Below are 26227 nucleotides of genomic sequence, written 5' to 3'. Positions count from 1 at the left end.
AGAGGGGGGGGGGGGGGGGGGGGGGGGGGGGGGGGGGGTAAGTGGAAGGTGTGCGTGTGTGTGCGTGCACGTGTTAGAGGAGGGAGGCGAGCATGGTTTAAATGTAGTGACCACTCAATTCAAAACCATTCAGGCCTTCTAAGAACAGATCCCCACACCCCATTAGGACCTCTGCTGACGCACACATGCATAATACATGGGAGCTGGATCTAAAAGCATACAGCCCATTAGCAGGCCTGGGCTGTGCAAGAATGAAACAGAGAGAGACAGACTCACACACAACTGGCTCTGATCAAATGGATGACCAAGCTGGCAAGCCACGGATAATCGCACTGGTTTGCAGAGAGTTGTGTTGCTGTTGTTTTGTATCGGTGCGCTATATGGTATGACTTACAGATGAGTGGATATAAAGACTGACACTGGCTTCGAGGTCCTGGAACAGTAGTAAAAATGAAGGATCACTTTCTACCAGTTAGTTGTACCAATTAGCGCACTATATATAAGAATATGATCATTTAGCATAGAAATGATAGGCCTGTCGCCAAATACAATTCAGAGACTGATTCTACTGGAGAAGGGGGAAAAGGGAAGTGATGGAAAATAAGTTCAATTAAATCAGTCAGATGTGATGATTGCTGGATCACAGTTTCCAGGCACAGAGTCCCCTGTTCAGCCCTTCCAGTGGCTTAATGTTCTGGCCATGTAATGTGCGGTGGCAGAGAGCCCAGCAATGCTGTAAATTATTTCTGACGGTAGGGTGGGGGACAAGAGGGAAAGACTCGCAGTCCCCGGAGACAGGCAGTGCATGGTGTGGAGATACGGGGGCCTGCACTTATAGCGAGAAATAAAAGAGGCCTACGTGTACTCTCGGTCCCTGCGGCTGCAGGAACGTGAGTCTGCTTGCAAGTTTGAAGCCCTTCTGCAGTCTGCATAATGTGTCTAACAGCCATGCCTGGCCAGATGAACAGGGGCTTCTCCGTGGGGAAACGGAGCATTTAGCGGACTAATCATAATATGCTCCAATGCATCTAAGTGAGATCCAGCCTCTCGCTCTCTCTTCACACACACAACATTAGCAATTCTTTTCCAGTTAATGTAAAAATACAGTAGGGTGTGTTGCATTAACACTGTAGATAAAGTGGTAGTTCAATAGACTACTAAAACAAACAATGATAATGATTGTCCTATAGGTCTTATGAAGATTTCTCAGTGGCAATATGCCTATTTATGCGTGCTTATTAATGGTTTAATGCAGGTAAGTCACTATTTTATCAAGTTACTACAAAACATCAGCCTGAGTTTGAGTGTGTAGGTTGATGTGGGCGTGTGGGTGTGTGACTGTGTGCGTTGTTGTGTGTGTTGGGGGTGGTGTTTCCACTCATTTCCAGCTCTGGACTTAAAAATACACATTTACCCTCCTCACCCCCTCATGTTCAGGCACAGCAGCGGCAGAGGCAGTGTAGAGTACATGCTGCAGCAGCGGTGCGCTTGGGCATACGCGCACGCGCATACATACTCGGCTACTCGCACAGTACAATCCAACCTCGGCATGGTCACAGTCTACCTAAACGGTTCATTTAACGCCCCCCCACTCCCGCCAAACGCGGTTCGTGTGCACGCACGCGCACACAACAAACCGCGGCAGCATCACTGATCGGCCCCATCATCCAGCGAGGAAATATCTGCAGCAGCAACAGTACTATACTGTGGGTTGTTATTACGCAGGCTGGCTGCCGATCGATAAACGCAACACCCCCCCTTCCCAAAGCTCGTCTGACATACCAACGGGGAAGCCCTTTCTCATAAATCAGGGCATTTCTTTACAAAGGAATTACTCACCCAATGTTGCTCAACGCCTGCTCGAACAGCTCCGTCTGCAAGATGTTCTGAGGCGCCGAGAAAGCCCCGTTGAAATGTGATAAAACCGAGCTACAGAACTGACGCAATGTCTCAAACTGCATTTTCCCCCTCCGTATTCTTTTATCCTCAGTAAATGATCACCCTTTTTCCTTTCACCAGCAATACATCCCAAAGCCTGCGCTCTCTCCGGACGCCCCCCTCCACACATATACCTCCTCAGTATTTTGTTATTATTATCTCCCGGGGCGCATTAAATGCAGAATCAAGTTCCATATTTCTCCTGCCGCTCCTGATAAAAAGTGTCCTTAAACGAGACGCAATCCGGGCGGAATCCTTCCGTCATAATGCTTCGGACTTGAAGCGAGAAAAATCAGGTATTGCCGGGGCCGGTAACGAGCCTTTTCTTCTTCCCGCTGTGGCACAAATCTCTTCTTGGTGTGCAGGAAGAGGGGAAGGAGCGCCCGGAGGAGAGAAGAAGCGGAGAAGCATCCTACAAGGCAGTCAGCAGCAGCAGCAGCAGCAGCAGCAGCAGCAGCATCCCTTACCGGCGCATCAGCTGCTGCCTCACATTCAACTCATATTTCCCGTCGCCTATGAAGAGCACACACACGCACAAACACACACACACACACACACGCACACATACACACACACACACACTACGGGACTGATATGCAATTGTGTGCACTCTTTGATATATCTCTCCATCCTCTCATACACTCTTTGGAACGTGCACAGCTGCAAATAGACCACAATACAATACAGGGCAGAGAGGAGATGGTACTGGCAGGTTTTCTTTCCTTCCCATGTCATGGCTCCAGAGCATCAGTAATAGGACAGTCTTAATACCTCTGAAAGAGAGAGGGTCTGCAAACAAAAAGGGCGGTTTCTGGAGGGATTACTTATATATTTATTCATTTTATTCAGCTGTTTTTCTGCTGTCAAGAGTCAAACATAGCTGAAACAAATTCAGTGAGGTTCAAGAGGTTCCTTAAAGCTGTTGATATGAATCAGTGTTTTTACTAGACAATCAAATGTCTGAATATGGAACTATTCTGAACCTTCTGCTATATGTACATTTAATTTAATCTCCTGAGCAGGAAAATGACCTGTCTGTGTGTTGCACCTTCAATATTTAGGTCCTGAGAGATAAAGTATAAGACTGCTACAAATAGCTATTCAGCAGTTAGTACAGTAGTAGTATGATGATATGATTGTGGTAATGTTGTTATTGTGATGATAATGGCTCACAGATCTCCATGAAATTCCTCTCTTAAAACATCATCACTTAGTATCCAGCCTCTTATAGAAAACATTATAATCAATTATCCCTTTCAGGCCAATTTGTATCTATACTAAAATTGTGAATTAGCCCCTGGTAGAGCAAAATGTTCAAGTCTATTCAAAGATACTTAAAAGCCTTAACATGACACAGCATCAATTTTCAACACTCCAGATTTTTTTGATGGCTCTATAAATATGAAAATAATACCCAGGAGTTTTACCACCTGGGTCTTATTTTTGTAGGTTTCGCTATCATATCAGTTACGATAACATGTTGCTCACCAAATGAATCGCCAGGACCCTGAAACTGAATCAGCTAACTGAAATTCAGCCTTCATTCATGTTACTATTTACACCTGTGCTTTTCCTTCTGTGATATGTCAAAATGTCTTCTGTGAAAAACGCCTATTGCATAGATCTGGGGTTGCGGCAAGCTGCTGAAAACAGCATTACTACTGAGCGCACAGGGCCACTACAGAAGCAATACATTTCAAAGTTTACAGACTAATCATATCATCCACTTATTTAAACAATAAAAACAAAGGTGAACATTCATGTTACCCTGGTTGTCTGCGGTGAACATTCATTAGATTTCGAAGATTTAATTCCTAGTTCATCTATGACACACAGTGCACTTACTGTAGTTGCACGCACATGCAGTTTTACAATGCAAAGGACAATTATAATGGACATTTCAGGTTTGAGTTTGAGGTTAGAGTTAAACTGAATATTTGTTTTAAATGTTTCTCAGTGGTGAAAAATATTTAAAAAACAATGAACTCATGAATGAAAATATTTTGTCAAATGACTACTTTAACGCTTATAAGGCAGCGTTGTATTACAGGATGATTAAATGTATGCATAAGACAGTGTGTCCCTCTCCTCTGGCATGCTCGGCTGCCCAGCTGAATGTAATAATAAAAAAAATGCAGAATCTGTTGAAATTCCACCAGTGAGTATGTTCCAATCCCAGTGTAATCATTGTTGTTTCATCAGCCTCACCCAACACTGCAGCTGTCCCAGCATATCTGTGTGTTCATTCAAATGACACCTCCGAGACCAAGATAAATTAGAAGCCTTCCCAAGTTATTTCTCCTTATAAATAGACTGTCAGCTTTTCCCCTCCTTTCTTCAGCAGAACAGATCCAGGAGTTAATTTAAACATTCTTTAAGATTAATGAAAGTGGGTTTTGGTGCTTATGTAGTGGGAGTTCTATTTATGGACTCTCTGCTATCCATCATCAACATTATCCCTTGAATTTTAGACAGCCAGTTTCCTGTTGTGTCACTGCGTATGTAGGCAATGCCAAAGAGAGAATAACTCTCTGGTACCATCTCCACCTCTCTAGCTGTGCAATCAATTAATATATAGTGGTGAGGGCCTGAACTGGAACAGAAAGTGACGGGATGACTGAATGCTTGGAGCAGCCTGATCTATAGTCTGATCTATAGTCAGTCTGATCGTCCATTAAAACCACCTTAAAGCAGCCAGCCATTTCAGGAAAGATGGATAATGTACTTCAGATGCACTGAGACACAAACTACTGTTATCCTGCATCATTCTTAAAGGTTTACAGCAGAGTAGCTTTGATTACAATTTGTAGTTACAGATGATGCCCTGCTCTTCATTGTGCTACTGTGCAGTATCTTTTCAGAGTATAGAAACATAATGACTGAGAGATTTAACAAGCATAGCAGAGGAACAACATTTTACCCAGACAGGGGATGAAAATGTGTCTATTTTGGAGTCATAACAATTCTTCTGAGTATGTGTCAAAGTTGCACAGCAGCTTCATTACTCTGTGAAAGCACTGAATGCATGTACACTTTTCTCCAACACTCACTGCTGGTTAATGGGCAGGTATGTTGGATATATCCATCAAAACATCCATTTGGAGGAAAATATCAGGCAAATAATGAGGAGCTCTCCCATTTTTCCAGGTTCTGAGTGTATTAAGAAGTAAATACAAGGTTGAAATGGCAGAGAGGGGAAACAGAAGTAATGAGTTGCGTCTTCAAAAATACTGTGGGAACAGCCTTGTGCATGCTGGGTTTGTCCCTGCGCAAGACAAGTGGGGGATGTGGCCCACCAAGAATACATTTACAAGGTCAGCAGAGAATAGGAACAGGGCTAGATTGGGATAGAGTCAAATTCACCTCCTTTCCTACCACACCTCTCCTCTGTGCATACAAACAGAATGTTTATGTTTGACTCAGGGCTTGCTTAGAGCCACCCTCTCTTTGGATTCAGGCTACCCGCTGAGCTCTCTGCCGGATGGCACAACACATAGCCCATAGCCCGTTTCCAATCTTCCCATCAGGAAGTCTGATCCCGTGGGCAGAGAGGACCAGCAGAGAGACAAAGACATCTGTTAGTCAGTGGGCTCTGCTTGCTGTGACGGACCAAGGGTTATGGAAAACAAAACCTGATATCATAGCCTCACTGTAACACAAGAGAGAAAAAGGGTGTGTGTGTATGTGTGTGTTCCCTTCCAGAGTTTCACCGCTGCCAATATGACCTTAGTCATTTCACTTTACAGATCATGGGTTTGTTGTCTCAAACAGAAGACAATTTTAGACATTCTGGAAAATCTTGGATATGTCCACATAAAACTCTGGCCTAGAAGTATGGTTTAAGGTTGCACTGAACAAATGTTGAGTTACCTTGTTACCAAGAACATGAGAGGTTTTCTGAAATGGCTCTCTCGCCTTTCGGCTGTGGAAATACATTTCTGGAGAGTGTGTGGATACTGACTATAAGCTTCTCTTCCTCCCTTTGGAGGAAGAAAGAGGAAGGAGCCCCCATGTGGACATCAAAGTAACTACCTTATTTGACACCAGAATCAAAAATGGGCAACCGGATGTAAGATTCCCAAGCACAGCATGTCTGCGTTGTAAGCATCTGAGTGTGTGCTACTAAGAGGGGGCATTTAGTGTATATGACAAATGGAACACACTGTTCTGAAATGCATTTAGGTCTACTCTTGCTTTTCTACCGCAAATGCATGTTAATAATGCTTCATTCTCAGGCCGTATGGTGCCTGAACTAGCCTACAAGCATTCCTGATGACAAAACAAGTTTTCGAAGGTAGCAACAGCATGCATGCAAACACCCTTCAACTTCCAGCACCCCATCCTAGCTGAACCAGGCTCAAACCATCTGTGTTGATATGTGCTATGTGCTATGTGCTGTATGCATGTGTGTGTGTGTGTGTGTGTGAGAGAGAGAAGAAGAGAGAAAGTGAGTGGGTGGATGACTGTTGTAGAATTGCTGAGTTAGTGTCAAATACAGTATGTGGGTCTTTGTCTCCTTTATAGGTATCGTGGGCTCCATGCACGAGCCATTTTGTATGGGGCCTTGACTGGCTCGCTAGGAGATTGCTCTAATGCTAGGCTTGAATCACTGTCCTACACATCTATAAAATGGCCACATATCTCATTGCTAATGCCAAAAGGCCCTTGCAGTCATGTCCATGCAACTTCCAGAAGTGGCATCATATGCACGTTCTTTACTTCTGTGATGCAGATGATCAAACAATCTGCTTGACTTTACACAATAATAAAAACAACAATAAAATAAGTGTAACCTATATGAAGCTTGTAGGAGGTGTGTGCTTCTTTGCACACACAGAACTGACCTGTCTATGGGTGTGTTGCCGGGTACGGGGTACCTCAGCCCCGAGCCGTTGTCAAGGGACGACTGTCTGGGCAGGAGCCCGCCGTGAGGTCTGCTTCTGTCTGACGCTGGTGTCAAGTCCCCTGAGGCTCCTTGGTAGGGGTACAGGGACGGGTCCTGCAGTTTGGCCTTCTTCCCCTGCGGCCCGCCCTCAAACACGCCCCGCACCTGACCAGGCCCCGAGCCGTAGAACCACGCCCCCGATTTGGTGAGGATTTCTTGTTGTTTTCGGCACAAGTTGCATACCCACATAACCTGCAGGGAAGAAAAGGGGGGTGTTAATAGTTTGGAATGGTGACTGACAGGCAGATGTTGTCTTATATAACCTATGATGAGCTGTAATGGAGTGATTTGGGTGTTTGTGTTACATAAAGCTTGAGCATAACTGTGAGGTGAAAATCTTTTTCCATCCAAAATGTCAACTTTTCAGAAATTCAGTATAACTGATTAGATTTTAGATTCAACTCAAAAAGAAATCAACAAACGTGGAGTTTTGAGTTTTCACCCCACAGCGATAATATTCATAAACAATATTGACAATTCATGTTGATGAGGTGAATGATGAATATTTTACACATGCAGCAGCCTTTGATATCACTAAAAGGTAAAATCACATCAGCTCAGTTTATTATTATTATTATTTTCATTAGTATGATTATTGTCATACATTTTGAGTCTGTGAGTCCCTGTACATCTCTTAGTATAGGTCCAATGTGCTAAAGTTTCCATATGCACATAAGCTAACTTTTTTCTTATTCGTTATGATGCAGTATATAACTTTTAAACTCTTGTTTCTGGTTAGCAAACTGCAACAGTGCAGAGTCTACAAGACTAATTATTGCAGAGAATATTCACTCCTTAATGAAGGTACAGTAGTTAGAGATAATGCAATTGTGGTTGATGCACTTTGGTAAAATAAATGGAAAAGAATAGCAACATTTTCCCTCTGTTAGGCTCAACAAGGACTGAGGAGATGGAGGTTTTTACTGCTCTGTGATGCCGTGCCTTTATCTGCTCTATACTGCAGCCCCAGCAGCAAGCTCACCACATTAGCCTCATAAATCCAGGAGCAGACAGGAGCCCTGATCACTACACACACACACACACACACACACACACACACACACACACACACACACACACACCATGGTAGAGCTCAACATTCATCTTGTGGAGAAAACATATATGGTTTTAAACACTGCATCTAATGATATCAGTTATAGTGAAACATGAATCACACTCAGGCCTGCTCCAGGTGAGCACACCTGTCTCGTTGTCTTAGAGCAACTTAAAGTGACATCTAAGTGTGTCGGAGAAAACGAGGAGCTTGCCAAATGATTGACAGGCCAGACGGCCAGTAGGGCAGCCAAGAACTACTGCAGCCCCCCACCCCCACCCCCCAGCACACTCCCCACCTTTACAGTCCCAGTGCTGAGTCAGTGCATTACTGTTATTAGTGTGAGCAGGCTCTGAATGCTGCCTCACCCACCAACAGTTGGTCTGTAGCTCAACTGTTCTTTTCAGTAAGCATTGAGTCAAATAAAAAAATGTCTGATAAAGATTCTAGATTAACTGAACTTGCTTAAACTGTGTTGGCCTGAGCAGTTCCTGGCTGAGCCATCAAACATGTCAGTGTTCATGAATGGGAGTCAGTGAGCGATCATGTCCATGTCACTGAGCTAGTGAGTTACAGGTTGAGCAGGGCAGGGCGCTTGTACAAAATCTGGGAGGGATTTCATAAACCTCCACGCCATTACACCCTCCTCGTGAGGCTCCCAGTTGGCAGCTGTCTACATCCTCCTCAGACTAGCAGCGTGAGACAGCAGCAACAAGTCCAGTGTTTTTGGTAGTCAGTATTTGTGATTTCAATGTGGGCAGGGTGTATTTCTCTGCTTCTGTGCGTGCATGTGTCAGTGACTAAGGAGATTGGCATTTGGAATCAGCAGTAACCATATGTGTAAACATTTACAGGTGAAGCACACAACAACCTATGATTCAAAGCTTTCAAGCACAGCCATTTTGTGTGTGGTTAAGGTATTTTCGGCAGCAGGAATACGACACAGAAAGTGAGGTTTGCAAGCCAATGAAGATTGACACTTTGACTTGACAGCTACATGTAGATATTGCATGTTTGGGAAAAAAAATGTAGGCAGGCAACAGACAATGCCTTGCCCTCCCTGGTTCTGTCAAGGATTAGTACTGTAGGAATGCCCAGGACCTTCCTCTCAGGGATGTAGCACCACTGAAACAAGCTGTATTATGAATTCTGTGCTTTCTACATCTGCATTAGAGCATGGAAACAGGAAAATTCACCTAGACGAAGGAACAGCGGCCTGCCTTACTTTGTACTACCACATGTGGGTGTGGCAACCATCTTAAAAAGCAATGATGAATTACATTATTATTAGTCACATTTCAAATTTAGTGGGGGGAAAAAACACACACACTGCAGGCACCATGTCCTGGCTTATGTGATACTGACACATGAGGCATTTATGACCAGCTATCAATGTTACAGATGGGCTATAACGGTGCTGAGACACAATGGAAGCAGGGAGGCTGCAAATTGTACTTTATGTGTCCCAGAGGAGTGTAGCCAGTGAGGCCACGACTGCCTCTTTAACTGGGGTCGTGGTGAGAGCTCTGCAGTGAACCATGAGTCATCAGCTAAGACCTGGGAGCCACCATGGCCAGTTTTTCCTGCAAATCAGCCACACATCACTTCCTTCACCTGGAAGTTACACAAATGTGCATAGTTACACATGCACGAGCATGCACACAAGCTGTAATTTGATTCTCACATCTTAAAATGAAAACTTCTCATAATCACATCTCATAATGGAATAATCACATGGAAAGGGCAATTAGAAACAGACACTACATTCCTTCTGTTGGATTTATGCTTCAGGTAACAGTGGTAGGGTATGGAGGTGGTAGATGGGCACATGCAACCGACTTCAACTCAAACTCATGAAAGAGGTTCCTAGTTGAGTTAGTTTTCTTTCCATCAAAATATTTCCCCATTCAGCAATGACCAAGGGATGAATCCTAACCTTATCTGAACTGTTATAGTTTCCACAATCTAATCAGTAATAGTACGCACAGTCCCCATGGGACAGGCTCTGGGATTACACAGAGGTGGACAATAAGTCTGACTTTCAGTGGTGATCCTGTAACACTGTGATACTTTTGTAACATGTTTATATTATTATTATTATTATTATTATATTCACTTCCTATATTCACCATGTTCACTGGACTCAAACGTTGGCGTCTGTCTCCAAGACAATTGTATACATGTTCCTGTATCCTGAAGTATGTGCGCCATGTACAGACCCTGTGTAAAATTCAATAAAAACTTTTAAATTTCCCAAAGAAATAATAGAAAATAGCATACGTATTTTCTGTTTCCATTAACCTTTCAGATGGAGGGATGCTGTCGTTACACATTATGTATCCAACATGCATTTGAGAGTTTGAGCTCTAGTGGTTAATTACTGAAATCTGCCCTTCTCTCTCAAATGGCTCAGTTCCTTCACAGAAAACTGCAGCCTATGACCTACATATAAACCCCTCCAAACTGCAATTAACATAGACTCAGTTTCTGTGCACCTCTCTGGCCTGCCAATAATAATTAACCACATCCTCAGCCCTTGGACTCCACATGTCCAGCACTTTTATCTCATCACTGAATACTTAATAGCATATTAGTATTGCGGGGGGGCAGGCTAACAAAAATGTGCACGAGTCCAGTAAATGTTGAGCACACGGAGCCTCAGACGTCAATACTTGGATTTGATTTGCACTTTGGAACAGAGTCAGAATGAAAATTGATGTTTAGATAGTGCATTAGGCGGGCAGAGCAAAAGTAAGGAAAACATCACTGTATCCTGACATGTCCTTAGCATTACATGAACTGAAAACTGAAAACAGCCTTGTTTTTGGGCTAGATGATGATGCATTTTGAGATTATCCAAATGGATTTAAAAGGGCTACTTGTGTCGAAGAGGTTAAAGAGTTTTATCAACAGATAAAAATGCACGTGGAATATGAGCTATAAGGTTTTTCTAAGTAGGAAAAAAGGTAACCTATGCTAACGATGCTAAAAGGATTCAAACAGCAGTTAGGTTGATATGGGATTTAGCATTATATGACGCTATTTTAAATCGCTGTAGAAATTCTTAAATCTCTCAGATCATGGAAATAACCTAAATTAAATGAAAACTCTAATCATGCTGTATCTGAGTCCTGGCTATGCAATAGTAACAGAAACATGTTGTTTCAATTATTACACTTTTTTTCTGTCTTTAGTCACACTGGCAGAGACATCACACAGCATGAGGCTGCCAACAGTCCATCTAAGGACGCAGCCCAAAGATAGTGTGAGCTCAACCCACACTGATGGGAAACAGTAATACCCCTCATTCCACGATAGACCACATAGACACAAAGGCTCCACAACAGATGCATGTCTGCATAATGATACATACACAGGTCAAGCAGCTGTAACAGCCAGAGGTATGTTAACTTTCCCTGCAGCCATTCTGCCCAAGATTCTCCAAAGACACACGCACACACTCCCTTTCGGCTTAACACTTCACGGCTGAGCGCAGGCGGGGGGTTGGGGGCTGCAGCCCTCGGGCAGGGCCATTTCTCTCTGTGTTTGCACATTTCATAGTCATTGAACCTGCAGCTAAAAATAGAAAGCTAAAAACCTACTACCACACGCTACACACCAGCAAGATATATACTCTATTAAATGTGCTATAGGCTGTTTACCGAGGCGCAGAATTAAGGGAAACAAACACCTAGTGCCATGGGATCAATAAATAATTTCCGTTCTAATACTTTCTCTTCAGACCGAAGGTGTTTTCAGTTATACCAGCAAATATCATCTTCCAAATAATGTGCATCTGCCGAGAAGGTTGAGAATGGCAAAAATACCAGCTAAGTATGTCACTGAAGTATGACAGAAAACATTTATCTAATCCAAAACGATAGAGATGATGTTATATAGATGAAAAAACACCTTACCGGTATTTTGTATATATACTACACATAGCCATATTGAAAATTACATGTTCACCACTTTTTTAGTTCCCTTTTTGCCTGCCCCATTCACAATTTTCCTGAGGGAGTCATGTACACGCACACGCACACACACACACACACACACACACACACACACACACACACACACACACACACACACACACACACACACACACACACACACACACACACACACATGATAGATTTGCAGTATGAGAGAGCACAGAGCTCTCTCTTGTGGCCATTTAACTGCACTACAATATTACTTAACAGAGGCTCCAGAGTGAATCAGCAGTATCCTTCAGGCACATCACATTGTGCTCATATGGAAAGGCAGCTCTAACGTTAAATTAAATCAATGACATTTTTACATTCATTAATTTTGCATTCATTCATTCATAACAGTACATGTAATATAATTGCTAAAATGATTTTCTTGATTTCAAAGGAGCTCAGAGGACCTTTTTAGTGATTGTCATAACTGCCGCATTCATTTTATTCTACAGTTAAAAAGAATGACCCGGGCATCCTGGTAGGCCAATGGTCTAAGATGCATTTCACTGAATTTCCTTTCTCTCAGTTTCCTGTCAGAATACCCATAAACTAACTTTCTAATAATAATTAAGTAAAGACTGGACATGGCAAATGCTGCAATATTCATGTGGCAGTAAATGACATGTCATAGGTATCATATAGCTTCTGTGTTTCTCTCCTTCACCTGAGCTGAGGTGAACTGAACCACTCATTAAAGACTCATTGTTCGGGGAGAGGAGTGTTCCTCAGAACACCCGAGTGTGGACTGAGTCCAACTTAAGCACACAGGAATCAGTAAGGATACTATCTAATACACTTCGGAGCAAATTATTGCCACAGCTGGCGACTACTCAAGTGTGATGGACTGCAATGACAGACATTACAATGCATATTATGTTGGCCAATGAATAATGTATCAAGACAGGTGAAACTACCTATGGATGCTCGGACATCTTTTACTATTATTTTGAAGAGCAGGGTAATATTGTATAAAGTGCATGTTCCTACACAGAGTTTTCCTCCTGCCACATAAATTGATATTGTAATAGACCTATTTAATAAATAAATGCATATGTATTGTTTTGGGTGTTTGTTTATTTTGTTTTTTGTCCAGTGGGAGCTGCAAATGCACTTGTGCTTTTGAGGCAGTTCTTCGGAATACAAAGTTTTCAGGGCAATTTTGTTGTGATACATTTGGCATCCAATGAGAATGAAAGGGGAGCGCCTACATTCACATGCTCCCACACTGGCTGCACGTGGTGAATTACATTTTAATGAGCTTCTAATTTTAGTGTGCGCGGCAGTAATAATAATAGACTTGATGAATATTTATGTTCCTTGTTTGAAGTTCAGAGACAGAGAAAGAGGAGGGGAATACTGTGGAAATGCAAAATGTGTTTTTTCATATAAATGACTAATGCCTATCAGACACACATCCTAATCAGCTTACCCCGACCCAAATAAACCTGTTAAAATGGGAACAGACGTGATGCGCGCTCACTGACACAGCATGCAATATGTCATTTTTGGAAGCAAAATGAAAGGTTGGCAACACACTGCAATGAAAACATTAAATTGACATATATCTTTAAAGGGGTAAATGCGACCGAAATGGTCCGTGGAGAGGATTTCTGAAAGGAACTAATGCAACACACACTCCCCGAGAGTGCTGAAATGGTCACATTTCTGACAAACAAAATGACCGGTGAAAAACGCTCTGCAGTCACAGCCTCATGCTCACTCGGCTTACCCATGGTGCCAGTGAGGGAAAACGCTGTGCCTGTGCAGAAAGATCCTGATAATGTGGTGATGACTGGTCACAGCTTCTGCTCCTGAGAATCAAGACACTGCCGACCTTCAGCACCGCGGACAGCTCCAAGTCCAGACAACAGACTGCCTGCCGAGCAGCGGCTGCTGAAAACACCGTGAAGGTTACACCAGGGACTCAACTGACCACATCCGATCCAAGAAGACCAACGCAGTCTTCTTCTCTGGTTCTATCAACAAAGCAATTACAGCATCCGAAGGCGCCAGTTCATTTAAAGGAATAACGGATTCCAATAGTGAATTGTCACACTGGATCCATCACAGCGTGCAAACAGCCCCGTACAGCCTACTTAATGTCGGTAGGTCTACGGGGAGAAAACATGTGAGCCGAGCAAAAACGCGACAAATCACGTTCTGTTTCCCACCACTGCTGTCTTAGTTCATCTGTAACAGAGAGTCAGAGCTCTGTCGGAGTTGATGAGAGCTCATTACATATGCGGCGCGTCCCAGCTCTGCTCCCACAGTCCAATAGGCAGACAGAGAAACACGGATACGCAGAAAACTGAGTGGCAGTGCTTTTCCTGTGTTAGCATACGTTGCTCTTTCCCAGCAGCACTCTGTGCTGTGGCCACATCTATTGGGTTTCAGTTAATCACAGAACAGAGATGTTGGCATCACAAGATATGTTTAGCTTTTACATTTATAGCAAATGGGCACTTAGTGAGTCATACATTTAACATATCAAATTAAGGAATTTATTATAAAAAGCAATTGTCAAACCCGCATCTAGAAACAGCGTCTCATCAAGTACGCTTATGATTATCTTTAACATAGGCAGGATTGCGTTTAGTATCAGGTAAAATACAGCTAACAATGTAGCAAATGCATACTGTAAAAGTCTGTGTACAGCTAATTTGGAAAATGCAGAGTTGTGTATCTTTCTGCAAACATAAAAATCTCAAATATACCTAAGGAAAATGTATACTTAGCCATGTGTTCAAGCTCTGCAGCATAGATGCAAATGATGTGTGCCGCAACTTCCAGAACTTTGAGGAGCTGAAAATCTGTACTTTTTCATCACTTTTCAACACATAAAACACATGTAATGATATTCTGGGTATTTCTAACTAGCTATTAACACTATCTTCATTGCAACAGAGATACTGTAACATTACATACAGTTTATAGCTCAACATTGCTAGTACACTAGTTGTGTTTTTGTATGTTTAACACGTTTTAATAATTGTGAATTTATATTCTCAAAACTTGTAATAAAATGAACATTTGGAAAACACTGTGCAATGGGTTACAGCATATTGAATGAACATGACTCCATATGGTATCCTCTAATGATGATAATGATTTCCCTGGCACTGTTTAGAGGCTCATAAATCTATAAAATTAATACAACATGCTATTCTCTAAAGTGCTGTTTAAAATTGAAATAGGACAATACAAACTAGGCTACTGTAGTACTTCCCCTTCTAGAAATGTTGAGGGGCCAAGAAGCACATGTAATGTCTTCAAGGGTTGCTTTAATCACAAACGACTTCCTCCATGGAGACTGTTGATTCCTTGGGCCCTTTTGAAGCCCCATCAGCGGAAATGGTGGGGAGCTCCACCGCTACAAGCAGGGATTCTGAAGACATCACAAGGCTGACACACAATTTATCTGTATCAAAGGCATTTTATATTTTTACACCCAAAATGTCACTTTGTTCTTCAAGTATCTACTGTAGAGGCTAAGCTACCTGGCACAATCAATGATAATTTCCATTTCAGCAGTGATTCTCATCAACACATATATTTTATCTGCGTATTTGTATCAATAATTCAGCTTGTTGTGATCAGGCAAAGTGATTAATTGTGACCATATGTCCAATTAGTCAGATTCAGCTAAACGTGGTTATTGAGCAGAGCTGTTGAAGTGAAGCAGTCTTCAGTTGGGTCTATCTTTCAAGCTTACATTCCTTTTACCTGCTGTTAAACTCCGCTAGCTGTTCCAGACATAGAGACTTGTAAATATTCAATGGCGTTTCACAGAACAAGATCTCTCTCGCCACTGCTGTCACCATCTGTGAGGAAAGAGTAGACGGATGGAAAAAAGGGCAGATATCACCAGTGCCACCTATTTCACTGACACACAAGCTTTCAGACGAGCTGGTTAGCTATGCCAAAATGTGGCCCGTTGTTTGTGAGTAATCAAAGCTACTGTCCATCTCTGAATACAAGCATGAACACACAAAACAATCAGCAATCAATATTACAATAGTCCTGGTGGGCTACTGTGTATACTGTATCACACATCTAATTCAAAACTAATGCCCTGTGTAGTCTTCTGTATTGGCTTATAATGCACAGTTAGCATAAAACAACATAGCCCATAAACAACCTACTGACTTCTGCAATTCTACCATCCAGTTTTACTCTTCACCAGAATGCCCAGATGAACATTCCAGTCATGCAGTATTAATCTAAAATGTCAATGAAAACATAATACATTTACAAAATAATTGATTGTAAAAAATTGTTGTCCAACCAACTCAAGTCACCTATGCTGACATCAGGTTAATTATGACCGGCTTGCAGGTGCTAATTAACTTGCCCTTCAGCTCGATGACGTCTCCTCCTCCCAGAACTGAAAGAGAATATTTTCATCTGGTCTCAGCTAAAAGCCAATCCCTGCCTCCACTGGCCCCTGTTGAGCCTGCTGCCTCCTACAAGCCCGCTAGCCCAGAGACACTGAACTCTAATACCAGATAAAAAGACAACAGACATATTACAGGATGGTTAGTGAACTAACCCACCTCTTTTTACACCCTAATACCGTCGCCACCTTTTCTGCTCATTTCCATGCTGGCAACCACTTCTCTGACTGACGCTGTCAACTGAACCTCAGTCTCCGGCCATAAATGCTTACTCTGCTCCCCCGCTGAAGACAAGCTTTTTCTTGGATTTTCAACTCCTGCTGAAGTCATGTCTGCAAAAATATTGCATATTGAAATATGGCAGTATTGTCAAGCACAAAGATAGTGGAGTGACTAACTGCTGACAAAGAAGCCACATATACTCCTCTGGACTGGAATCAAATGTTTACTCCTGCATCTTCCTTTGAGGATTTCAGCTATATCTCATTATACACATATACACTGTCCTTACATTACATTAGTCTTATTCAATTTTTGAGGAACACTATATTAACACCATTGTCCATAGTCTATATAGGGAATTGACCTTGAGTGCCAAAAGGCCAGCGCACCACCAGGTAAATAGCGGGCATTGCCTCAGTGGCACATCCCTCTGCCAATGCCCCGACTGTCCATCGCCAGCCTGCTGCCACCGTTATTATTCAACGCCATCTGTACAACAAGGTAACCGATCTCCCAGCGATTATCTGCCAGTGAACAATAGCAGCCTGTACAAATGGAGTCTTGGCAATGGAGGGAGCAGCAGGGCAGAGGTCTCTCCCAGTGTTTCTGCTGTTCTGTTGTTCGGATCAAACCTGCTACTTCCCTCCAGTGCGGCAGTCAACAGCTAAACACACGCAGGTTAGAGGTATGTCAGCTATGGGAAATCTGTGTTATACATGGACAAGAACAATGAAATTACCCGTACGATGTGTGTTCATCTGCCATCTTTTTGATGGTATATGTGTATCCCCAAGGGTTTTTAATACTGCAATCAGTCATTATAGCTTTTCCTTTCTGATCAATATTGTTCAATACATCACATGTTAGCAGTGATTTGGGATAGTTAGGATCAGGTGTAGGATTTCATATAGTTCAAAACCCCCGCTACCAACATTCTGGTTAGAAAAGCTACTTCCCTCACCTGCTTGTTGGAACACACATTCACACGGCTTTCTGTTACAAAGTTTGAGTCGCAAGCATAATAAAGATGACATCATCTGGGTTATTTTTCAGACCTTGTAAAGCTCCCTCTAGAGCCACAGAAGATATTATACAACTGTTTTCGCAGTCTGAGGAATACTCCTTGTGACAGGTAAATTTAACTTTACTTCATCCCCTTTAAATCCAGTCCTAGCTGTCTTTTGTCCTTTCACACGCACTAAATCAAAAAAAAAAATAGTTTATCCTCTTGAAAACAGTATATTATTTATGTTTATTCAGTGTTTATTTCAGCATAACATGGCAGACTCACAGACAAGACTAATCAGGACCTTTCTTGTTTGTTTCATTTCATTGTTGGCTGCTGTATGTGCATACATATCAGAGCACTTCATGAACAATGCTTGTGCTCAGACACAGTTCCAAGAAACGCAGAAAAGGATTTGCTAACCACTTTGTCCTCCTGTTGCAATTCCATGAGAGCAGGAATGCAGCAGAAAGAAAGAAAGATAGAAAGAAAAGAAAGAAAGAGGGGGGAGGGGGAAAGGAGCAGGAAAGATAGGGAGAGAGAGATTATGAGTGGCATTAGTAGGTCCTGGTGGTCATATACTCCAACAGCAAAGGATTGGATGGCATCACATAAAAACACTCAAGCACTCATGATTCAAATTTAAGCAGTCTAATACTGAAAGCTTTGGCTTAGTCTGTGGGGTGGATTTTACAGCAGTTAGTTAGGCACTGGAGTGCCACATTGTACAAAAGCAGCAATCAGATTCCTTTATGGGAAAAGAAAAAGAGGAACAGTTCCCTCCAGTGGTGGTATATAACAACTGTAAATTACAGTAAACCTGAATAGGTAATCTACACCTGTGAATCAACACAGAGTGAACAGAATTAGAATAAAAGCATGCAGAGAGTCTCTGACTGGAGTGGATGCTGATAATCTGAAAAACATTAGTTGCCATTAGAGACACTGTTGGCTCAATTCCCAGATTATAATTTCACTGCAATGTTTCATAACCTTGGATTTCAAATAGTAGCATAGGGAAACATTTGCCTGAGGGTGGGACATCTGCATGTGTGTGTGTATCCTCATACATGGAGAATACCTCGCATGTGAGCCAGTGTTACCTTATTTGACCGCAGAGACACTCGTCCTCCGCACCGAGCACAGAATTTCGTTTGGCAATATGAACAGAGGTGGCCACAGCCATCGGCAAACTTGGTTTTGTGGCATATCCCGCAGGTTGGGGCTTCACTCTTCTGGTCCTGAACCGGTTTAGTCTCCTCCCCCATCTTCTTAACCTGGTCCTTATACGACTCAAACTGCTGGTGCAACTTTCTGTAAGTGAATGGGAAGGACAGAAGTTAGGAAAACAGAGAGACAGTTTGGTGACCTATAAAAAGGAAGGTTTGTGTTTGATTTATTTAATGTTTATTTGTATAGGGACACATATATAGACACAGCGTATAGCCTAAAATAATTAAAATACATATGTATCAGAATAACAGTGATCTAAGGACAAAGTATAGAACCTTATTTTACACAATAAGCAACATATATATATATATATATATATATATATGTACATTATATGAGAGTTGGATAACATTTGTGTACAAGAATTATAGTTCTTATTGCCATTCAGTCCTAGTCTCAAAATCACACTTGCACAATACGCTTTGACTATCACTTCGACTAAGTGATATAATGCAGTGTGCAGGAAAAGCAGACACCATGACCTCAGAAGCTACAAAGCTGAGCTCCTCCTTTGATACTGAACCTCTCCCAAAACAGGGTGTGTGGGTATCAAATTTGCTTTGCAATTTTAAGAACATTACTTAATTTCACTTTCTCAGGTTCCCCTGCATTTAATGACTCATATGTCAGGACAGACGCCCTTGAGCTATGCAGTGAGATCATATTGCCAATACACACAATTATTGTCTCTATTGTATTACTTACAGGTAAGCATTGGGGGGCAGTGGTCACACACAGTAGGTCATCCATGAAGCATTTGTCAGTGCATTGTCTAATGTGTTACTGTTTGTGTCCTATAGATGGCAGCTGATCTTATACAGTAGATCCTTAACTCCTAACAAGTCCTGAGAGGCTACTGAAAAAAAACATGCGTGGACTCTTCGCATGCATTTTGTATGACACATGTCAAGTGAGCGTCTCCTTGGAAACTAAACACTGGGCTGACTTCATAATATGGCGATTAGAATTGGTTTCGCCCCACATATCCCCTGCAACATTCATTAGCACTTGTGAATTATTGAGCAGTGCTATCCTTTTACCACATACAGCTCTGCGTTTGAGATAAACGTGCTTCCTTTACCCACAACCAGACCTTTAGAGACCAAATGTAATGGCCACACACCACCTGAAGACTATCTGTGTGTGTGTGTGTGTGTGTGTGTGTGTGTGTGTGTGAGCGAGTCTCTGTGCCATCTAAACATTAGATAGAGTGCCATTGGCATGCCCCTTGTTGTACCCACTGAGGGATTAAAGGGCTAATTGTGTCACAGCCTTTGTGTGTTTACCAAGCAGAGATTAGTATGTAGCCTTGTTTAACAGATCCCATCAAATCTCATTTACTGACAGAGGGCCTGATAACAGAGTGATGAAGACTGTGATACAAGAGGTAAACCACTGTCTCCGAGGATCAAGGAAATAATGCTACAAACAATCATGTTTTATTCTCACTTAATCTCCTCTTACACTCAAATGTTTACAGACCTGCAACGGATCCTGAGCCACTACATGGACAAAGGGCCACTGCTCTATTGACAGACAAGGTCACTGAGAAGTACTGTTAAAGATAACAAATGATTATCTCTCCCTTCCTCTGTATTAGGCCACTTCATCTAACACTGATGCACCTCTTTGGGGCTTAAAAGAGGCTATAAAAAATATTTTCAAAGCAGCCATTTTCAGAGGTGAGACTTACAAGTTTGACTGTAGTCTGCATTAAATGTGTTGATCCTCAGTTGCACACTGACACAGATATCATGGAGCAAGAATTAAAAGTTTAAGTAGAGAGTAAAGAGACCAGTATGCAGAAGATTTAAATACAATGACTTAATTACAAAGCAAGGCAGGAAGAACAGAACAAAGAATACATGTGTAATAATAATAAATTGAAGTGGCAGTAGGCAGCAGGTACACGGCACCCATTCCAGAGGGTTTACCTTTTCGGTCAAACACGGTCAAATGTAGGTGACACTGCTGACGAGTAATCATACTCTGCTCATTGTCCCAGTCCATGCTACCATATCGGAGCTCTCTTACCTCAGGGCCGCACAAAAGCAGCTACACACAGCCGGTAACCTGAGCCTCTCTCTTAGACATATGACAGACCCAACATATCAACTTCTGAAATCTACTTTTGCCACAAACTGTGAGCCGAATTTTAACTCTTCTATTAAACTTAACACATCATGTTAGCACTGAAAGCATAGAAATGACAGGGTATTAACTGGCTTATACGTGTTTGTGTGTTCATAGCATCCATTCCTCCAATCCCTCAACTCTGAAACTATTTAAAATAATGAAATTCAGTTTGTATTTTTGTTTTAAGCAGTCATATCATATATGACAAAGTTTTCTAGCTCTTGACTTAAAGCTAGCATTACCTTAATTGATTTATTGGCCACTTGGCAGAGGAAGAACTCCACAACAAGCTGACAAACCCACACCCCTGACAAGTTGGAAAAACTGTTTATTTTACACATCTAACAGACACAGAAGAAATTTCCACACATTTGGAGGTTAGTTTCTGGTCCCCTGACAAATTGTAAGTCCAATGTTCATTCTCCTTCTGCTCGGGTTTGGTCTTTTGCTGGCTACCTGCAGTTTGGGACTAACTGTATATTAGGTCATTTAAAACTTACTTGAAGTTACTAAATTCCAGAGACTCCAGTAAGTGTCTTTGGTGTACTGGCCTCTTACAACCCTTTGGCCTTCCTTTGACAACTATTTTCATAGCACACATTGTGACTTGTTAAAGCAGGAAATTAACAGGTGTAGCTAATAAAATTAACAATGGAGTAGTTCCATATTAGTAAGATGTCATGTGCAATACCAGGGTCCTGGACCTAGCAAAACTAAATAAGATGCAGCCCATTTGGGGCTTCTTTTGTTACACCTGTTCTATTCTTATTATTAAGTCAAAATTCCTGCTGTGAAAAAAAATCTCTAGGCTCCAAAATCACCGGTAGTTTACTCTATAGAGGTAATGGGATTTTGGACACTACAAAGTATAGTGGATACATTTTACTATGAATCTGGACACTCATATAGAATGTTGGAAAAGAAATATAGCGCACAATGATGCAAATAGTAAGTGATACATACATGTATAGTTCTATTCCTCAAAATCTTATAATTAACTAACTGACTCACTTTGTATTCTGAAGAACTTGTTTAAAACTGTACCGCATGGCTGACTGGGCTACAGCTTCAAACTACTCATTCTCAAGGCATTTACTTCAGCAGAAAAAGTAATTAATGACTTTTATATGTATACATAATTAATACATGTATTTTAAGGGATTACAGAGAGTTTTGAAAAACTCTATCCCTCTTCTCTCCACCACATTGTTTGCAAACCACAAATTGCGAGCCAGGTTTCCCTCTTTTTATATCAGCTATCAGCAGGTGCCATAGACTGCTATAGTTGTAAGACTAGTTCTGAGGGGGCCTGGGATGAGTTGTTAACTATTAAGGCTTAAAATTCATCAGTCTTTATATTTTTCTTTCTTCTTTTTTTCACACACAGTAGATCCCTTAGACTGATTTACTCTACAGACCAGTCTGTCGCAGCTGGGAGTTAACTGGATTCAGGTTTAAGTCCCTGATTAGATTGGTGGACAATAAAATTAAACTCTGAGTGCTAAGAGGAACTAAATATGTAGATAAATCGGAACAACTTCTACCAACCCAAGTCTGACCATACTGAATCAGTTAAGTTTAGCTTAGTTGGTAAGATGGTTAGTTTAGTGTCACTAGCGGCGGTGAGACTGTTGGATGATGATGTTGTCCCCATTTAAATTAATCTGTATTAAACCTTTACAAGCACTATATTAACAGTAACAGTAAAAAGCCTTCATTCTATCAATCGCAATACCTTATTTCACATTAGTCGAAAAGCTATACTTGTGGGTGTTTTAATCACAGACGAAATAACGACAAGAACTGCAGAATTAACATGTGATAAAATCTCTATTTTGGGACCATTTTTACATCAAATATATGAATAGCCCTGATCACAACTGTGATACATCCTGTAGTTTGAAGGTCGTGAACCATACCATTATGTCATTTAGGAAAGTAGAATCCATCGTGTCACGCCGCTCCCTCACCACCACTCCCACACCACCACTCCCACACCACCACTCCCTCCTCACATGCTTCGGCAAACACAACGAGAAGTTGTGTAACAGAGTCTAATGTCTACTAGGGTCAAACATACTGTGCATCCAGCTGCTAGGGTCACCACTGTATGTCTGTTTTTGCTGGGAGGAGATCAAAAAGGGGTCTGTACTATTACTTACGCTTCTGGCTCTGGCTCCTTGTCATTTTGGGACTTTTGCTGGGGCTGAAGGACGTTATTTACCAGCTCAGTGATCCCACTAAACCACCTGTTCAAATAAGCAAAGTGTGACTGGAACATCGCAATGAGTCATAGTGGGAGAAAACAATTTGTCCTGAAAGGGGTTTTTAGGAGGCAGGCCAGATTCTAAGAAGTGAACAATAGCAGGGACATTCACTACAACCAGCGCAGAGAGAGGAGAAGGCCGGGACATGGGCAGAGCGGCGATTAGTGGAACATTGACAACCAGACACAGTGTCAGAGACAGAAGAAGAAAGAGAGATGATACAAACTGACTTACAGTAGAGGGAAGGAGAAAAGAAGCAGGAAAGCTCTACAGCCAATGGAAATGAGAGCTGCATCAAACGCTCAGCTGAGGGTAACAGGAGTGTCATTTATTCCAGCCTGCTGGTGCAGTAGGGGTCAGGTTATCAGCCTGGTTAGCCCTACAGGTGGTCAGAATGCAGCTACAGTACAGTAGAGCAGGGCAGGTGCATCTGGTCCACATTTGTGATTGAGTTACGAGGCTGCACAAGCCAGTCAGAGTGCAGATGACACACTGGATGAGAATGGGCAGCCAGTTAGAGACCAGGGACAAGGGGAAAGGGTTTGGGCGCCTAGCTATAACAAAGCTGGTAGAAAGGAAAAGCCATTGTCATTGATGTCATGGAAATTGGCTGTTTACTGACCAGCACACAATTCAACAATCGGGTCAATGGCACTTAGTCAACGCTTTTAAAAATAAAATGCCACTGTGCAATCACAGCGGTTTTCCATGACATTAGTGACATTTCTTTCATTTTCCTCCCAGACAAAGAGGAGAAAGCCACATGAAGCACACAGCACCGACTGACAGGAAGAAGTGTCAAAGCCTAGAGCACTCTGGGTAATGCAGTTTACTTACTGTGCTGGCTGAGGCTTTGGTTCTTCTTTGATCCTAAAATATAAAAAAAAAATAAAAGGTGTGCCCAGCTCAGTGCATACAGAACACAAAGAGATGGGGAAAACCATCTAAAAGACACAAAATACTGACACAACTGATATCACTAAAGATGTGTATGACATAAATAATACTTCAACGATAATATGAATAATTTTCAGGACATTATAGATGATGCTCTGATGAAATTGACAATGATAATGAGGTAATGAAAAAATTAACATTCAGAATGACTTTAAAGATAAAGTAAAGTAAGTAAGTGATTTGTACCAACTTGCTTCATGTGAGTAACACCCTCTCTCATACTATATATACTAGCATGGACAAGCTATTACTTTTTATGGCACCTGGCTTACCAGTCCATCTCCCTACTTCAAGCTTTTATTTAGCCCAAGTTTTTCTAAGAGAAATTCATAATTAATAGTGGACCCATCACCACGAACACACTAGTTCCCAGTTCCCAGAAATACACACATCTGCACAAGTTACTGTAAGAGTAGCCAGCATGCAGTAGCAGTGCACCTGAGTGGCATTTGAGCACTGCCTTGAATTACACACTGAGTTGCATCAGAAGGTGAGGATGAAAGCAGAAGCTCATTCCGTGTAAAGTTCAACGAAGCCGAGCAAGCATGGCAGTTAACGCATCCGCTAAATAGTAAAACCTGTGTAAATGACACTTAATTTTTTGTTTTAAACTGGGGTTAAAGGATCGGTTCACCTGAATTACGGAAAGACATATTTTTTCACGTTATGATTTGTTTGGTTCTAAGCATTTAAAAATTACATTGAAACAATTAAACAGCAACGTGTCTTTTGCACCGACTATGACCTGGTTAATCTGGACAATCCGCAGATCTCACTGTTCATCATTGGAACCACTTTCTACAGAAGAAATTGTTCCAATGAAAACTGTTTCTCTTACTGTTGGAGATTATAAAAATGAAGTCATCAAAAAAAATTATTAGAAATACGTTATGCACTTGATCTTATCTTGACTAGATTTCTATCTACAAATCATATTCAATCCACCACTGTTTGTCCAATGTCAGGTGATACTGTATAACATTTACATTTCATTCAGTAACTATATTTTGTATTTACTGTTACTGAATAATAAATCAGAAGTAAAAGGCCAGAAAAGGACCAATTGTTATGACTGTTTCTTACGACATCTAATATCCAGCAACACCTGTTAAGGAAAGGATTTTTCTTCTAATGTCCACATTGGCTCCAAAACTAAACAAGACTAGGAGCTACCAAAGCACTACAACCGTCATATACAGCATCACTAAACGTGCAAAGTTCTTACATTACACAATCCTGATGGGGAATTATCTTTAGTTGATGTTATAGGTGTACCCAGAATAACCAAGACAGCACAACCACCACATGACCGTCTGGCCTCTGTATACTATCTAATGCTGAGGCTGCCAGTTCAGCCGCTCTCTCCTGGTTGTCACCATAAGCAGAACAGAGACACGTTGCAGCTGAGAATCACACATCAGAACTTCATCACCACTTATGTAAAGTGCATAGTCAGCTTTAAATAGCTGTGTGAAAAGTAATGTGTTAATTGGATTTTGTCCGATTCTGACAGAGACTGCAACATTTTGGTTACCATCTCATTCTGTATGAGCGGTCTGGTACTTTAGATTTTTCATTTATCACCTCAAACTAACACAATGCTAATAGGGCTGGTCAATATGGCCAAAAATGTTATCACGCTAAAAAAAAATCATGTAATTTGATATCGATAATTATCACAATAAATGTCAAATGATTATTTCTTTCAAGTTTAAAGGCTGATTTTTGCTCCTGAGTAAAAGTTGAAGAAACCAGATGATTAACTGTGGTTTTAAAAAATTCTTTATGGTCAGACATGACAAACACTTGATGCCAAACAGTGGATCACTTAACAAATCTGAGGTAGAACATTAAAAAACAATTATGAGAAAATCTTTTTTCAACAAATATGTATGAGTAAAATTAAGTACAATCTTTTTCAGTCCTTTTTACCCAACAAAATAAATATACTAATAGAAAAACTAAGTTCTAATTAATTCATTGAAATTAATTAAATCAAACAGTTATTGAACATTTGTTTTATTGTTATTGAGGAAAATTGTATTGCAATAATTATAATTATTGTTTTATTGCCCAGCCCTAGTTG

The 26227-nt window shown here is 41.4% G+C and overlaps 1 protein-coding gene across 1 annotated transcript in view; it reads right to left on the bottom strand.

Moving 5' to 3' along the window:
* Nucleotides 1-26227, bottom strand: part of rims2a (regulating synaptic membrane exocytosis 2a) — a 152575-nt gene that overhangs the window by 106740 nt on the left and 19608 nt on the right. The window contains exons 2-3 of the mRNA XM_046044545.1: nt 18652-18862; nt 6783-7075 (exon numbers count right to left, since the gene is read on the bottom strand). Coding sequence (XP_045900501.1) covers nt 6783-7075; nt 18652-18862 — 504 coding nt within the window. The remainder of the gene's footprint in view (nt 1-6782; nt 7076-18651; nt 18863-26227) is intronic.

Source organism: Micropterus dolomieu, linkage group LG03 (genome assembly GCF_021292245.1).
Source record: "Micropterus dolomieu isolate WLL.071019.BEF.003 ecotype Adirondacks linkage group LG03, ASM2129224v1, whole genome shotgun sequence".
Classification (NCBI taxonomy): Eukaryota; Metazoa; Chordata; class Actinopteri; order Centrarchiformes; family Centrarchidae; genus Micropterus; species Micropterus dolomieu.
Note: the sequence above shows the minus strand (reverse complement) of the source record. Positions and strands in the feature narration are given on the sequence as shown.